This window comes from Silurus meridionalis, chromosome 20 (genome assembly GCF_014805685.1).
Source record: "Silurus meridionalis isolate SWU-2019-XX chromosome 20, ASM1480568v1, whole genome shotgun sequence".
NCBI classification, from domain to species: domain Eukaryota; kingdom Metazoa; phylum Chordata; class Actinopteri; order Siluriformes; family Siluridae; genus Silurus; species Silurus meridionalis.
The window spans coordinates 4,441,740-4,459,833 of record NC_060903.1 but is presented as its reverse complement, the minus strand read 5'-3'; the positions used below and the strand labels follow the sequence as shown (position 1 = coordinate 4,459,833).

Genomic DNA, 18,094 nt, shown 5'->3' with positions numbered 1-18,094 from the left:
ATCCCCACACCCATCACTCTAGATGTGTGTTTACAAAACACAATAACCCTTCTGCTTTACGTGATCAGGTTTCTCCTTCGTTCCCACACGCACCGAATTCATAGCAAAACCCTTGCAAACTAAGAATCCTAGATTCGATTGTAGCGATACAAAGCTTACAGAATGAATGTTGCTGTATTTCACCTCATGCTTTTTCTGTCTCTATCTGTCACACTCTTGTCTCTTTATCTGTCTTTTCTTTCATGCTGTCCGTGCTGCGTGACCATCTGTCTGTGTGTGCGCGTGCCTCTGTGACGCCCCCTGCTGTTGTGTTGGTGGATGAACAGCAGCCTCCAGAGGACAGGAGCTGGGTTTATTCCCCTCTCCACCATCCCTCCGAGTCGCAGCCAATATCTGATGGAGAGAGTGAGGCAGTAAGTGTGGGATTTAAACTAAAATTACCCAAAAAGCCAACACGACTCTTACTCCAGATTTCCACAGAAAGACACTTTTCTTATTTTCTTATTTTCTGTGTTCATACTTTTTTTCAGTTATTTAATCCATTCATTCATGTAATCCTTCGAATGCACCCAACAGACATTTTTGAAGCTGCTTTTATGTTAATAATAGAAACATGAAAAAGAATTACTTTCACTAACAGTGTAGTATAAGAGGTGGAGCCACAGTGGAACATGCAGGAAAATAATCAACTTTTTGCACTGGTTGCTTTCACACATCATCCTGTCAGTGTTTCATTAGCACTAGCAGCAGGCAGCAGCCAGCCTGCTATCAGCATGACAGTATGCAAGGTTAAAAATGACACTATAGTGTGTTATGGGCTTGTCTGGTTTTGTGTTCAAAGAATACTCGCATGTCATATTTCATGTGTGTGTGTGCTTTGGTTGGGCCTTATGTATAAGGTAGTTAAGATGCCATTAAGGGCTTTAAGCCACTGACTGTGTTTATTTACAGTCTCTCTTTCTATTTCTCTCTTTCTCTTCTTTTCAGTAAACCGAATGCAGTGTGATATATGTTGGTTGACTTCAGAGCTGCTCTGTCCTTTTGTCGGTTATGCCCATGAGCCCTGCAGAAGGGACCCTGCTTCACCAAGCATCATGGGGGAAAAAACGATATGGAACTATCCAGAACTAAAAAAGACAAGAATATCTTCAACCAGTCGATGCTCTGTCCCGTCTCTTTTTCAGACTACGTAAACGTGAGAACTGTCTCAAATGAAAGATTTTCTGTGACATGCAGATGCATAGATGACTCTCTGTTCCAGAATAATCCAAATCAGTTAGCACTCTTCCATCTCGTTGCATTGATTTTCATCTGTAGACAATCCTATTACATTTTACATGCTTTATGTAAAAAAAAAATAACTCCTCCCCCATACATAATTATTTCATTCTGTCAGTAATCTGTGATTCACTGGTAAGAACTGGACTTCAGCTTTCCTCTCCGTGATGCTGTGCTGTTGGAGTTCCCCGGATTCGGGAACAGACGCTGCTCTTTCACGTCTTTTACAACATATCAGTGGCCGCGGCTCAGAAACTGTTAACCGAGATACGGCCGTGGCTGTAAGAACCTTTTCAGGGCTCAAAGTTTTGTTTAGTGGTGCGAAGTACTGTGTCCCAACAAACGTCAGTGTTCCCAACATCCACCACTACTGTAGACAGTTTACTTCACGAATATAGGAGTGAATATAAAAAAAGTGTCGTGTTTTGTTTAGACTTTTTCTTTTATATAATTTAGGGTCTCTAGATGTCATTTTGCGTCTTAGCTGTTTTTAAATGTGATTGTATGATAGACTTGGGTTAGGGTATTATGGAAACAATGCTTCAGTATAGTTAATTAAATCATTCCAATTTTTTTTTTTTATCTGCTACAAGAGATAATCTCAGATATTCATGGTTTTACTACCATGCAACTGTGAGTGTGTGTGCTTGCGTGTGTGCGCTTGCGTGTGCGTGTCCACGTGTGTTGAAGTCTCAACTCAATACTCAAAACCGTGGTCAAAATAATTAGCAAACGCATTAAAATTCCATTCTACAGCTATAAAACTGTCTATATAAAACGGTTACTGTATATTTCGCTCCTATTTTCTCCGAAAGCTTTATTTTACGCGCAAAATAATTTCGTATTTATAACCGTTTTTAACATTATTTGATGAAAAATAAATCGACATCCTCTTTATATGTTTGAATTTTTTTTATTTTATTGATTCTATCTCATTACTGAATTTGGTGTAGCAGTAAAATCCATATCACCACAGCTACGGTTTGTGTGATTGCGTAATTTGGATTATTTTGATGGATTGACAAATAACCTCCCGACGTGGTCGTTAATCAATCAGCGTGCTATTTTTCCAAATATATATATAAAAAACTCACAGCTCGTGCTGTAGCTATAATGTACATATGTTACGATCAGTTTAGTGTAGTATGTTTTAATAGATAGGGCTTTTATTTTTGATTGCATGTAGAACAAAAAAAAACACTAGGACGGGATGTCCACATGTCCTGTATTCCAAACCGGGTTTGTCTGAGGCTTTAACTGTTCAGATGTCTGGTGTAAAGCTCTACTGATTGTATGTAGTATGACAAAAAAAGGTCCTCAGTAATCTGTGTGTATGGGTGTGTGGATGTGTATTTTGTTTGTTGAGGAAGATGTGCTTTATTAGCATTTATGTCCAACAATCTTTTCCTCAAAGGTGTTGCATGTATTCAGCTCGAAGAAGCTCTGTTGAGATATTTATCTGTGTCCATCTCTGAAGGCGTTGATGCCCTGTGTGTTTGTACAGATCTGTGAATGATTAATAGTGTAAAAAAAGAATAAAATTATACTTAAAAAGTTGTATGCATGGGTTCTTCTGGGTTCTTCTCTTTACTCTTACCTTTAAAAAGGCCTGGTGGTGTGTAGATTGGCTATGCTTAACTGTAAATGAGTGTGTGAATGTGTGTGTGTGTGTGTACTTGGGACCCTTTGATAAACTGCCATTTCATTTAGTGTGTATTTCAGCCATGTGTTGTTTTTTTTTTTTTGGGAAAGCACCCACTCAGCCCCTGGCACATCTCTCTGTTTTTCTAATGAACATTAAATGGAAATGGAAATGTCTCATAATCATGCCAAAGAAAAATATAAATCTGAGATCTTCCACAGCAATACCAGAGGAGGAGCGAAAGGAACGTTCTGGACAAGGAAGTGGTAAGTTTCTTTCATGTTTATACTTATCAGAATGGTATTTTTAGCCAGCAACATAAACACTCAAGATAATATGTATTCAAAAAAATTTAAACTGGTGTTCAAAAATATATATTTATTGAAATATTTGAGTCTATTGAGTGAGCAAAAGATTCATTCCATTCCTTATATTTAATTTAGGGTTTAAAAAAAATAAATAATAGTATGAACATTCAGCCGCAAGTATGGAATAATTATATCCCAATATAAATGTCTTCTTCGTTAAGGACCTGTAATGACAGAATCATTTGTAAATTAAAGATATGTCTTGTCTGCCCATGACGGTGTTCTCTCACAAACAGGTTATGTATTCATTATTTCTACAATGTGGTTGAAATCATCATGAAATCAATCAGATCAACATGAATTGTAGGATTCCTTAAGACAATTTTTTCTTTTGAAAAGAAATCTCAGCTATAGATGGAATTGGACACCCAATAGTAGGGCAGAAGGGAGTTGTTGTGTTTTTAAATGCCTCGAAAGGCCAATTAGTTGACAAGCTGAGGTCAACCTAGCACAGAGAAAAGGTTAGAGTATAGATCTTGTTTCAAAATACTCAAAGTGTGGCGCATTGATTATTTCACAGCCGTCTTCTGTTTCCCTCTGGTGGCCAAAGGCGGCATAGCAAGTAACAGCTCCATAATGGTTTTTTGTAGCACATCATTATTGCTTAATCTTAAATTATTACATCTCAGATATCCTGAATTTACATTATACTACTTTTTTTATACTTTGACCTCAATCATACTGGTGAACTATACGTAAATAATAAATATTAATAATATAAAAAAATAAAAATTATGTCAACTTCTGGGGTATATGCACCCACAAGCCAAAGGTTTTCTAATTATTTAATACCCTAAACAGTGTCTCCATGAACCTTCCTGGACCAATGGACCCATGGATGGATGGATGGATGGATGGATGGATGAAATGATAAATGGATTGATTGGTGGAGGGATGGAATGATGGACAAAGTGATGGATGGATGGATGGATGGATGTCACAGAGCAGCAGGATGTAAAAAGTGAGAAATGATGTTTGTGTTTGTCGCCCCCTTGTGGTCAATATATGTGTGTGTGTGTGTGTGTGTGTGTGTGTGTGTGTGTGTGTGTGTGTGTGTGTGTGTGTGTGTGTGTGTGAGCATCGGGACTCCTCCCCTTCTGCAGAGCAGAGAGCTCTCGCTTCCTGCGGTCAGCTCTATGTGACAGCCAGCACTGGCGCATTGTCTTTTTTTCACCCCCCCATTTCATTTTATTTTTTCACCCCACTCGTTGCATTGGACACCTGATACGAGGACAGCTTTTTGCGTCGTTTTCCTCTCGGACGTAAGGGTCGCCGCTGGTTTTCTCCATCATGGGCAACAGGGACGATGAATACGATTTCTTGTTCAAAGGTAAATTCTGGGGAGCCGCATTTCTCCCGCACGGGGGTGGTGGTGGTGGTGGTGGTGGGGGGTGTCACTGCTTCATAATCGCTCTTTTGTTTCCTAGCCAATGAAATATCCGTTAAACCGGGCTAGACTTTCCTTTGATTTTTTTCTACCGGGGGTCTAAATCCTGATCGCTCTTTAGCCACAAAAACAGAGGCTTGTCATCGCTACATTCTGCATCAACGCCCGCAGCAACATCGATCAATAGGCGCCGAGATCGATGTGCAAAACATCTGGATTTACTTGGCTGGATGTTTTCCCAAACAGTAAGAGAGAGAGAGAGAGAGAGAGTGAGTGTGTGTGTGTGTGTGTGTGTGTGCGTGTGTGTGTGCGCGCGTGCAGGATGGAAATGCCAGGCCCTTATGTAGCCTATATAACACTCAATAACAAAATAGCTGCGCGTGAAAGTGAACAGTGTGTAGATATCTTGCTCCACACTGTGACCTGTATAGAGATCTGAAAATCACATGTTTATTGTTATGTAGTAGATCGAGATCTGCCTATTCAGTGTGTTTTGTTTTTTCACCAATGCGCATTTGCATTTCGAAAAATAGACAAAGTGTGACCTATTAATGGCTGTGTCCTCAATGTTAGTGATAATGAATAGAGCAGAATGAGTTTAGATGTTTCATTCCTGCATGCATGAGAGGCCGGAAATCCTCGAAAGAGCTCCAGATTGCTGTGGATGGTATTGTCGGATTGTCACGTTCTTAAAGGACAAAAGCTCCGTGTTATAAAAACGTCACTTAATATTTGATCATATTCAGGATTGAAAGGGAGGAAGCAAAGATTAAAAAAATATATAAATAAATCCACTGTATTATTCAGTCTGGATATCAATCCGAGACTTAAGGACGCAGGAATTCGCTGACTCGGTGCTTTCCGGTCGTTTTTTTTTTTTTTTTTTTACAGTTGTTCTTATCGGAGACTCGGGAGTCGGAAAGAGCAACCTGCTGTCACGCTTCACCCGCAACGAGTTCAACCTGGAGAGTAAAAGCACCATCGGGGTGGAGTTCGCGACCCGCAGCATCCAGGTGGACGGCAAGACGATAAAGGCGCAGATTTGGGACACAGCCGGACAGGAGCGCTACCGGGCCATAACCTCAGCGTGAGTCCACCATCAGCTACCCAGCAGGTTTTAACAGGCCTAGAGTGTCTTTATTCTGTATCTGTATTCACCTGAATGTAGGTTCATCAGGTTATAAACATTTACAGCATTTGGAAGACGCTCTTAAAATTACCTTACTTGCATGTATCTACTGAGCAGCTTATTGGGTAGAGGGCCTTCCTCAGGGGCCCATGAGTGGTAGCTTGGTGCAGCTGGGATTTGAACTAGCAACCTTTGGAGGCAATGCCTTAATCACTAATCTACTACCTCCCCTGTAAATGCATACACTAACTGTAGTATCAGTATCTTCCAGTATCTGCTCTTAGGCTGGTCTCATTTTTTTTTCCAGCCAAGTGTCTAAAAATCCCCTCCAACCATAAATCCTGTCCAACCAGACCAACTAGTGATATGCTAGCGTTCTACAGGGCAAGACAAGCCCCCAGACGTCTCCCAAATTTCATTGATGCTCAACAGTTTGCTGTCAACCTATTGCTTCTACCAAAAGTAATTTATTCATGGTTTCATTACAAATTCAGATTTTGGAAACCCCAACAAACAATCTGTTTTATTTCGTGTTTCCGTAACACATTGGATTAGGATTTAGAATGCTCCGCACTCAGCCTCTATTGTACAGTAGACATGATCTGGTTTAAAATGGTTGATGTATACAGAGCACTGTGTACAGCTTATTGTATTTCTACAATGCTAAATGTTTCCCTTAGTGGTATAGAACATGAGGCTGTATAGCAAGTATGTTAAAATGTTTTTTTGGTACATCACAATCATATGACCACAAGTCACTTAAGGCCTTTTATTCATTTACCTCAGGGATTCAATTACAGCTGAATTTGTGTTTTTTTTTTTATATAGTTCAAATTTGTACTTTTTGGTGGTTAAACTTCTAAATGATGAAAAAGCACAAAAGAAAAGTTTAGTTAGATTAGTAGCTTAGTCGTTAAAGCATTAAACTTTGGATCAGAAAGTCACAAGTTTGAATCCCAACACCACCAAGCTGCCACTGCTGGGCCCTTGAGCAAGGCCCTTAACCCTCAAATACTCAGTTGTAAGTTGCTCTGGATAACGGCATCAGCCAAATGCCATGTAATTGTAATGTAAATGGATCAAGTAAATTAAACTGTCACTAAGACCTACAGAGCCTTACAGCAAAGTGTTACCAATAAATCCAATAAAATATGGTAATGCACAATGAGGAAGAAAAACACACCTGCAAGCTGTTTAGCTGTTGTTCTTGGTTAACATTAGCTTGTTCACTTATCCAGTGAATGATCTAAGGTAAATTTTTGAGCAATCCGCCACATTTTCTGTTCACATAAATGCAGCACAAGTAGCATACCATCCGGATAGCAGTGGCGTACTGGAAGTATTCAGTACTCATTTTATATGTAGAATACATGAAATTCAATTTTGGGCAAAGTCTTCAGCCTGCAAAAACTGATGCGGTTCCGAGTAAATTGCTTTCAAATGGGAAAGCGTCTGGGTTTTATTTACTGGTTCCAACAACATGGGAGTTATTATTACTTGAATTCTCAACATATGAGATATCAAGTCTTGGATCTGGACCTTTTATGATGGCATAACTTAAATTTCAGTTGTACAGCCGGAAATAGGTTTGTCAGCTTTCTTGTTTTTGCAACCAAAATGAATACAAAATTATATATATTTTTCTCATTTTTTATTGTTGAAAACACATATTAACCTACAAATAGCAAAATTTGCTTCAGTTATCAGATGTAGGCATTAACTAAAGGAATGCATTGTACAATTATAAAATGGAAGCTGTTCCTTACAGTTGTGTAAAACTGAAATACATCGTCTTTATTATTATCCTCGGAGTCTAGGGCTGTTCTTGTTGAGTCTGTCAGTATGATTTATCACAGTGAACAGTGAAATGGAAGATTCCATTAAAATTGTATGAGAGATTTTGCACTTCTATTTAATGATTGTACTGAAGCTCAGCTTTCCAAAACATGCTTCACCCTCAGTCCTGACCGTCGAAAGATTTTAATTTATGGAGATTTAAAAGAACAATTTGTGGAATTTAATTTAAAGATACAAAGCTTGTGTAGAGCTGATCGATGTGCTTAATGTTCCATGCAGCTACTATCGAGGTGCAGTCGGCGCTCTGTTGGTGTACGACATCGCCAAACATTTGACATACGAGAATGTGGAGCGCTGGTTGAAGGAGCTGAGGGACCATGCCGACAACAACATTGTCATCATGCTGGTGGGCAACAAGAGTGACCTGCGCCACCTGAGGGCTGTGCCAACCGATGAGGCCCGGGCTTTTGCAGGTACTTAAACAATGAATAAGGCAAAGAATAGAAATGGGGTAAAGAGCTTCTTAAAGAAACTCGGTTTATGTTATATGAGAGGAAAATTTGGTGTTATTAGGAAAACCTATCCATATGCAGATTCAAGCCATTGGAGGTGTATTGTGTTCAAGGCATCTTTAATTTATTATTTGATGGAGGAAAAACGCCCTTGTATGCACCAGGTTGGAAAATGTAGATTCCACTTGTTTTGAAATAGGCTTTAGACAGAATTACAATAATACCTCTCCCATTAACACTGCTGTTTAATGGGCCCTAGATATTCTCATGTTCTCAAGTTTAGCTTTTAGAAATATCTGCATGCATGGACTATCCAGGCCTCCAGGACAAGCACATTGCTTTTCTGGGCTATTAGCATTTTTTCATTTTTCTAGTCGCCTGGTAGACAGAAATGTTCAACAGCCCAAAGGAAACTTTTTATTGACTTTTGCAAAATAACAGTTATATGTAACTATGTGTAAAACTTATAGTGAAAAATGTGACTTCACTTAGATTCTTCAACTATAGCAAACGCTAACAAATTACACCTCCTGCTACACTCCACACATCTATCAGATCCATTTCTACTTAAGCAGATTAACTAGCATGCATGGGTGACCAGTGATTTCTTTCTTTCTTTTTTTAATGAACCGGGAGCTCACAGATATGCGAGCCAAATAAAGTGTATTTAAAGCCATCATATAACTATTCAACTTTTTCATGGAGTGACTGTGCAGTGAGAGAGATGTTAAATAAAGGTCTCAGGTATCTTTTATGTGCAATGTAAGCAGTACAACTCTTATCAGAAATGCTCATCTTGCAATCAACATATGTTACCTTCTAACAGACTCATTTGTTTCTGTTTAGATTGCATTAAGAATTAGCGTCTTATATACTGTTACATTATATTAAAACATTTTTTTTCCCACCATGACATCTATGTTTCTGTGCAACTGAAATATTCTAGGTACAGTGAAGCTCTCACTTCTATGGCTCGCAGGCTAATAGATATATTATATTATTGTCCAAATTTAATGTGTTACTCAATAGACTTATGCCAAACAGAGAATTATTCACATTCAGCAGCTGACCCTGTACACTTTTTAACCATATGAGGTTCTTCCCCATACAGTTACCACAAATTTGGAGGCATGCAATTCTGAAAGATGTCTATGGATGCGGTACCATTAAATTTTCCTTTTACTTGATGAACTTCTTCTTCGTCTTTCGGCTTCTCCCATTATTGGTTGCCACAGTGCATCATCCGTCTCCATACCCCACTCTCCTCTACATCTGCCTCTTTCAACCCAACTACCTGCATGTCTTCCCTCACCACATCCATAAACCTCCTTGGTCTTCCTCTTTTCCTCCTTCCTGGTGGCTCCATCCTCAGCATTCTCCTACTGATATACCCCAATTCCCTCCTCTGCACATGTCCAAACCATCTCAATCTTACCTCTCTCACCTTGTCTCTAAAACGTCCTACATGCGCTGTCCCTCTAATAAACTAATTTCTAATCCTGTCTACCGTCGTCACTCCCAACGAAAACCTCAACATCTTCAGCTCTGCTACCTCCAGCTCCCCCTCCTGTCTTTTACTCAATGCCACTGTCTCTAATCCATACAACATCGCAGCTCTCACCACAGTCCTATAAACTTTCCCTTTTACTCTTGCAGACACTCTTCTATCACAATTCCTTTTACTTGATCTAGGTGGTCCAAATCTGTTACAGCATTGAAGATCAGGAATGACCTGCTAAAGCACTCTAACCTTAACCCTACTGAACACCTTCGAATTGGAGCACTGGACTGCACCCCAGGCCTCCCCACCCAACATCAACACCTGACTTTACTAATAAAATTGTGGCTGAATGGGCACAAATCTCAACAAGAACACTCCAAAGTCTAATCTAACATCTTCTTGGAAGAGAAGAGGTTATTTTAACATCTAATGGTGACTAAGTGTGAAATGGGATGTTTAGAAAACACATATAAAATGTATGATCACATGTCCACAACCATTGATCCAAAAAAGTTGGACTAAATGTTGGTTGGTGCCATTTTAAAGCAGTAGTGATATTCTTTATAGTAGTGATGTTCTTTTATAGTTATTTCTAATACAAAGAGTTAGACCGGAAAAGATAGGTGTAATTCAATGCATGTCATTTAGAGATAATATAAAAAAGTATGTAGGTGGAGGTTATATGATTACAACAGATGCTTACACCTTTCCTTCGTTGTTTCCAGAGAAGAATAACCTGTCATTTATCGAGACCTCCGCTCTGGATTCAACCAACGTAGAGGAGGCGTTCAAGAACATTTTAACAGGTACATCGTGCACATCAAACACAATGCTATGCTGTGCCAGAATATTACTCACACTCAGAAATCTGCGTCTGAGTATGGGATTAATAGTGCAACCCACAGCAGCAGTGATTCAGGTTTATATGAGGTCATTAAACGACAGAAGTCTTGTGAGAGCAGTTTGATACGATATACATCGTGGTCTAGTCACTGAAGCATGCACAGGTCAATGTGCCATTTGAGCACATGAGCAAAGACACAGTGGCTTGAGGTTGTAAAATAAAACAGTAGCAAATCACAGGCCATTTTGTGTGTAACTGGTTTATGATGGTTTTTATGTGCAAGTTTCATGGTGCAGTAAATCAGAATTTGCTGCTGAGAAGCTGGGAGTGTATATATAAGCTATGCACTTATTTTATGACAGCTGCAATGGCATACTTTGAAAGTCTTTCTAAATTGTTCATACGGTTCTTTGTAGCAGTAGCTACGTAATAAGGATTAGGTGGATTTATCTGGTTCAGGATATATATTAGGATGTGTTTCAAATATAAGGAGTAATGAGAAAACCTTGATTTAGAGGTGTTCTGTGGTATAAGTGCCATATTCTCAATTTTGAGGACTTGAGGTTACAGGTTATTCAGTTATTCACCTTAAAGCAGGTTATTCAGTAACTATTCTGAAGTATACAGTAACCACAATGACAAAAAGCAAGCATGTGTATTTAGAACAGATTCTGGGATGTTAAGGGATTAAAATACCTGCATACTTGTGCAGGTTCAAATTATTGAATGATTCATTAATTATTAAGTTCAGTGGCATTCTACTGTCTGAATTCTGGCTTCTGCAGAAATGAAATATGGCCTCCTGCTACACCATTAGGTTCTATGTTCATTAAATGGGCATTTATTTATTTTTTTTTACTTTTCTGGCTAAAACCACAGGTAGCACTTTCATACTTCTGTTCAAAGCAAGTAGACTGCTGAGTGGACCCAATATTGTGTATGATAGTACTGAGCTTCCCTGCTCTGTCTTGCAGAGATCTATCGCATTGTATCACAGAAGCAGATCGCGGATCGATCAGCTCATGATGAGTCTCCAGGAAACAACGTTGTGGACATCAGCGTGCCACCCACCACAGACGGGCAAAAGGGCAGCAAGCTGCAATGCTGCCAAAATCTGTAACCATGACAACCAACCATCAACCCCTTTAATCCCTCCACCTCACTACCCTCATCTACCATTTTCTCTCTACATATCGTGCTGGCGTTTGATTCATTTGTGTAATATATATATTTTTTCTTTTTGATAGCTTCTAAAGTCACGTATGCACACGTACCGAGACAGACACTCGTACACGTATTTCTGACATGAAATAAAATTTTACAGTACAAACTCTGGTGATGTGCATTTACTTAATGTGCTGGAAATAATAGTCTGGCTTAATGAACCAGCCTGCAGAGTTCTCCAGCATCTGGCAGGCCTAATGGAAGATTAAACTCATTCTGCAAGAGTTTATGGAGGTTGTTTCTGTTACATTCATGAGGAGAAAAAAAAATTTGACATTTGTCTCATGACAAAGGATCAGATCATCATTCATTCGATTATGTGACAAATTGATTAAGCACCAACATGCTTCATAACATTAATTTCTCAGTATGGAACAGAAATCATGCTGCTGATTTGTTATTTGCACTAAAGTATAATGATATAAAAGTATAAATAATATCCTTTATTTTGTGTTATTTAGTGTGAATAACTTTGCAAGACATGAAATCTAAAACAGAAAATGACATGCTGAGAATTCATCTGTTTTGATCATTGTCGAAATTGAATGTCATTAGTGAGTTGTCAAAGTGAATTGTCAGTCAGTCAATAATGAAAATAAAATCTTCATGGGGGAAATTTCTGTCTGTTCCACTGCAATACGTGTTACTATTAAGTCTACAAGTCTGGATTCATTTCTGGCCATTGTTTTGGAGCTACTCCTACATATTTACTAAAAAGCCTCAAACAGAACAGGACTATTTTCTTCACAAATCCCACATGCAGGTTGAGCTACACTCTCTCAAAAGAGATTTGTGTTAAATTGCATCAGATATAACCTGCTCGTAAGAGCACATTGTAGTGTGTTTGGAATATATATCAAGTAGTCCACACGTGCTGCTGAGTACCTGGTATGTTTACTTGCCTGTATTTTCCTAAACAACCCAGAATTAAATTTAAAAAAGGTTGTACAACCCTTTTGAACATGAACAAACATAATTAAAACAGCCCTTGTTTTCCCAACACTCAAGCTCTTTCTTTTTTATGCGTTGGCAAAACATTAGTCATAAACACAAATCTGCACATCACTTTGGGTGAACAGGAAACGTGACTGAATGAATCAGGGAACAAATTTTTATTTAAATCCTCTTGTTGAGTCACTTAAAAGCCTTAACTATTTCAACAACAGAATTTGGCAAACCCCTTCCTTATCCAGAGCAACTTATAATTATCTTATTCAAACAAGTAAGCAGTTGAGAGATAAGGGCCTTACTCAGAAGCCCAGCAGTGGTGGTGCTGGGATTTTGAAATCATGATCTTCTGATCAGAAGTCCAACATCTTCACTATGAGCTATCTAGCCCCAGATACTGACCAGGCATGACCAGGTGTTCAAGGTCTGCAGTGGTCAGTATCTATCAAACGTGGCCCAATGAAGGAAGAGTGGTTAACAGGCAACAGGCTGGACTGAAGTCTCCTGTACCTGAAATTGCTGCACTGTTTTGGTTGGTTGGTTGGTTGGTGGGTGAATGGATGGATGGATGGATAGATAGAAAAAGAAATTTGTGTAATAATTTTATTGATCTATTGTAAAAAGGTTTAAAGAATTATGAACTGATTCAACAGACTCCTGTCCTGGAGTCTTACCATATTCACTGGTGAATTTACTGAAATGTACTGTGTGAACAACAAAACTGCTTTATAATGGTCAGAGTCACAGTGGACCTAAAGCCTATTCCAGGATCAGCAAACCCTTGCATGGGTTGAGGATTAATGTTTTGGAAAGTAGGAGAAGACAAGACACAGATACAGGAAGAACAGAGTTCATGGAATAGGCATCAAATCCGTTATGACTCTGACCAGGATGAAATAAAAAAGTGCATTCCTGTTTTCTTTATACTGGGATAAAAACAGGAGTTTCATTTAATTTCAATTATAGACTACGACTGAAAAATAAATAGATATTAATTTATTAATTTCCACATTCAAAAACCAGAATGTTATCTGTTTCCTAATTGCCTGTAACCTGAATTTTTATTTTACAATCACAATCACACATCGTTTCAGGGAAGAATAAACTGTCCACTTACTTTTAGTATTAACTTTTCTATCAGATTCTTTGGCCTTTTCCTGTTAACTGTGTTGCATTTGTTTTATTTACTTTTTTTGGCTTGCTCAATAGTCCTCTTTAGACTCTGTAATTTCCTCTCTCCTGACACCTTCAGCTTTCCCCGCAGGACAGTTATGGTGCTCTGCAGCCTGTTATCAATCCTATTATGCTCTCTTGTGCATTGCAAAAAAGCCGATTTATTTCAGATTCGGGACATTTTTAAATGAACCCAAACTTGCAATGTTTCCTAATGAAAGATTTAAATGATTCTGTTGCACCATTCTGGAACCTATCCTTCATTATCAGGCACTTAACTGTACATGTGTCACTGTGCATGCAGGAAGCTGTCCTGGTGCAAACCTGATCTAAATTTGTTCCCTAAATGTCTACAGTCAGGTTGACAAAATATTTATTACTGTTAAAAGAACAATTATCTAAGCTTTCCTGTTGACCCGACCTCCAGGCCCCGCTTCTCCAAATGCCTGCAGCAATTTGAGTCTCAACCTTTCTGAAATGTGCAAGTCATTGTACATCATACAGAGAGAGAGAGAGAGAGAGAGAGAGAGAGAGAGAGAGAGAGGGAGAGGGAGAGGGAGACAGAGAGACAGATCCAGTTGTTCATGCGGAAAACAAAAACCTGTCTAAAAGGTTAGGTAAAACACAAAGCATTTGGTAAACAGACGACACACAAAACAAGTGATTTCAAACGCAAAACCAGTGAGTGAATTTCCAGTAAAAGTATCTTCAGGTTATTGAAGGGGAGTCACTGCAGGTCAGCAACATCCAAAGACTGCTGAGCAATCGACCTGTTGATCCAGCTAAATAAATTACATTTATTTTATTGTTCACAAAGATACAGAGGACTGTTTTGTAAGAAGTATCATTTGCAAAGAAATCTGAGTTGTTTAGCAAGAAATTACAAACTATTACACTATAGGTTGCTGGGATTGACTCTTCAATCAGAGTATGTGTCTTTAAAGATGTGAAAACATTATTAGAACAGAAAGTAAACCACATACAGTTTATTAAATATTTGATTTTAGACATGGTTGGTGTAAATCCTTTAGGAAAATCACTGGACTGTAATTAGCACTGAATGAGATGGCAGTTTATCAAAGGGTCATTTTCAAAGACACATTCACACTTTTATCCAATATAATACTGTATAAAACTCACTGTATAAAAAGCTGTATAAAAAATCAGACTATATAAAAATGGATTATACTGCAACACCAAATTAAGCATGGAAAAATAATTGATTTATATTCTATTTATATTCTATCATTTATTTTATCACACCTTGTCTATACACACAGGTGAAATATGATAAAATATCCTTGAACAAGATGATCTAAACCGAAACTAGTCCATGTCACTTTGTAGTGTCTGGAGTGACCTTGCTTACTGTCACCCTGATACCAGGACAGCTGCTGCCTGCTGCTAGTGCTAATGAAACAGACCTGAACACTGAGAGGACGATGTGTAAGAGAAACCATAGCTGTTAGCTTATCGCTAATCATAGGATTTATATGTGGGGAATACACCAAAACACAATAGTATGAGCGAGTACAGGTAAATATGAATCAACAGGTGGTGAGAAATGTGTTAGTGTTGCAACCATGAAGGACATTTTCCTGTAACAGCAAGTACTAATATGGTTTACTCCCTTTATATTACTCATGAACATACTTGCTCATGAAAATGTATGTTGATGTGGAACATCAGCAAAGAATAAATAAATGTTAGATCTCAAAAAGTAAGTCCCTTTCATGCAGGCTTTTGGGTAATTTCTGTTCAAATCCAACACTTACTGCCCTGACTGTTTCCTTAAGATATGGGCAGAGACTCGGACTAATTGTGGAGAAGAGAATAAACTCAGCTCCAATCCACTGGAGGCTGCTGTTCCACCACGAACAAAACAGCAGGGGGCGTTACAATTGAATTTAGATTAAGTTTGAGTGGGTCCGAATTGAGTGTGTGTGTGTGTGTGTGTGTGTGTGTGTGTGTGTGTGTGTATGAGAGAGAGAGAACAAAATAGAAACCTGATCACTTAAAGCAGAAGGGTTATTATGTACTGTAAACAGACATCTATAGAGATGGGTGTGGGGATGTGAAGGCAGCTTGAGCTCAGTAGTTGGAGCTATGGCTAATCTCATTGGCTTTAGTTTACTTATAAAGTCATTGTTTCTTGAATTTAGCTTGCTTTATTAAGAAACAGGGGAATACACCCAATATCATACTGTTCCGGCGCGCACGCACACACACACACACACACACACACACACAAACACAGAAACACATGAACCCAGTGGTTGGAGGTTTCCCATTAAAAACAGAGGTCAGGGTAAATCAGTGAAATGCAGGAGGGTGTGGGTTGTTTCACAGGAAAATAGATAAACAAAAATTAAAGTAAATAGAAGGTGTGGGGGAGGAAGAGAGAGATCAGTTAAAGCTTTTAGATAAAAAAAAATTATAAAGAATATTATAATAAGATTATAAAAGTCTACAAACAAAAAATGTTGGCTGTTTTGAGAAGGTAAATATACATCACTCTTACCATTTGCTTGTGACTCTGTTACCAGTAGGTGAAAGTCTCACAGGCTTTTTTTTATCTGGAATTTCCTCTGTTAAAGCACACAGAAACTGGAAACAAAGGGCGCTGATAACAAGCAAATCCTAGGAGGCTGAATAAAAAAACATTAAACAAAATTAGTTTTGTGAGTAAATGCATTTAGGTGAGCAGGAAGGAAGTAGTTAATAAAAAACAGATTCCCCATTTTATTATAGATCACAGGGAGTACTGGTGTGCTTTGAATTGGGTCACTAGATAAAGTTGGTGTGAAACACCTTTTCTGCTGGCTGAATCTTATTTGCCTGAGCTTTCAAACGTTCTGATGTTCGATTTGGACATGAACTAAAGCTTGTTGTACTTTTGAATTCAGTGGATATGGCATATTTTTTGTGCCACTTTTGCAGGTGGAAGCATCTGGTTGATGAAAGAGATGAGTAGAATTGCTAGTGGTGTTGGTAACTCAAATACCCACTCATTATAGATTTGTTAAGTATCTCAGAACACACAAAACATCCTCGATGCAGATAGGTTGCAACAATAGAAGACATCATCCTTCACTCTTTTTAAACAAAAACACAAGATTAAAGTTGGCACCAAAACTGGACAGCTGAGGATGTCCTGATCTTTTTTTTTTTACCTTCAGCTGCTCAGTTTCATTTGATCTAAATAAGTAATGCAATTTTACAGGAAACATTTCTTTTTTCAAATTAATTTTGTGGTTCCTTGTGTTTCTCTGCAGCTTTGCTAATCCTCTGGAGGTCGCAAACGTTTCCTGGGTGAGTGTGTGGACATGCTGAAAAAAGAGCAATGCAGTAACAAAGAGATGAATGAGAACATACAGAAGTTCAGATAGAAGGCCAGGTGGTGGGAAAAGTCTGAGGCAATGCAACAGGCTAGGAGGAAATATGTGAGTTGACTCCCCCAACCTCACAGCTTCCTGCTTCCTGCAGACAACAGGAAGTGGGGACCAATTGCTGAGCAAGCCTCTCTATTGCTGCCTGAATAAATAAGTGTGAAAAGTCAGATAGAGTGTGAACTTTAAACAGGTTATGTAATAGAGATATGTGTAGATATTCCAAATAAAAGAAAACAGCGTTTCATTAACTTCGGAAGTTTTCTGTCCACATCCAAAATGCCAGAATTTGTGTCCCCATTGTTTCTGGTGTATAAATGAAATTATAAATTCATGATTTCCTTTCTTAGTTAAATCAGTAGAATTGTATTTGAGTATTGAATCAGAAACAGTGAGGACACCAAATCTCTAGAAAAACTTTAAAAAGTGTGTAAAGTGAACTTCCTTTTTAAACATGCAAATGTGATTTTATGTGGCATGATTGCATGCAAAACAGCGAGTTTGCTACTTGTTATGAAAACCCGCCTTAGAGATGTGCTGACCTGAAGATTTCCTGTGATAACAAATCTTCATTTTTTTATACCGTTAAAGCTCTACTTCAGAAGATAGCCAAAGTACCATGTGTAATAGCTGATCAATTGAGTATATTATTGTAAATTCATTTCATTTCATTCTCATTTAATTTCTTGATTCTGATTGGTCAGAAGGTGTTGTTTTTTCTACAGCAGCATATCTGACAATAGGTCCTGGTTCAAGACAAATAAAATGTTTATACTAATGTACTAATATTTATACATTTTATTTTCTATAGTAATTAATACATTTGCTAGTAAGGGTATAAAGAATAATGATGTTTTCTATAAGCAGATATTATGTTTGAATTTATGGAAGGAGTCTTTAGT

At 38.3% G+C, this 18,094-nt stretch overlaps 2 protein-coding genes across 9 annotated transcripts in view; both read left to right on the top strand.

Annotated features, from left to right (window-relative positions):
* Nucleotides 1-2,838, top strand: part of pip5k1cb (phosphatidylinositol-4-phosphate 5-kinase, type I, gamma b) — a 37,951-nt gene extending 35,113 nt beyond the window's left edge. For 5 of the 8 annotated variants that reach the window (XM_046876019.1, XM_046876017.1, XM_046876023.1 and 2 more), the window contains 2 exons: nt 327-413; nt 988-2,838. In XM_046876019.1, coding sequence (XP_046731975.1) covers nt 327-413; nt 988-990 — 90 coding nt within the window. In that variant the 3' untranslated portion in view covers nt 991-2,838. The remainder of the gene's footprint in view (nt 1-326; nt 414-987) is intronic. The other 3 variants (XM_046876018.1, XM_046876024.1, XM_046876026.1) reach the window with 2 other exon arrangements.
* A 1,532-nt stretch (nt 2,839-4,370) lies between these two features.
* Nucleotides 4,371-11,788, top strand: rab11bb (RAB11B, member RAS oncogene family, b). The gene is made up of 5 exons (XM_046876027.1): nt 4,371-4,618; nt 5,567-5,762; nt 7,881-8,074; nt 10,340-10,420; nt 11,433-11,788. The coding sequence occupies exons 1-5, from the start codon at nt 4,579-4,581 to the stop codon at nt 11,576-11,578; spliced, it is 657 nt and encodes a 218-aa protein (XP_046731983.1). The 5' UTR covers nt 4,371-4,578; the 3' UTR covers nt 11,579-11,788.
* The last annotated feature ends 6,306 nt before the right edge of the window (nt 11,789-18,094 follow it).

Excerpts from the sequence above, each read along its gene's own strand:
- rab11bb (XM_046876027.1), top strand. The coding sequence starts at position 4,579 with ATGGGCAACAGGGACGATGAATACGATTTCTTGTTCAAAG. Across the intron at positions 4,619-5,566 it reads ATACGATTTCTTGTTCAAAG|TTGTTCTTATCGGAGACTCG; the intron begins GTAAATTCTGGG and ends TTTTTTTTACAG. Across the intron at positions 10,421-11,432 it reads GTTCAAGAACATTTTAACAG|AGATCTATCGCATTGTATCA; the intron begins GTACATCGTGCA and ends TCTGTCTTGCAG.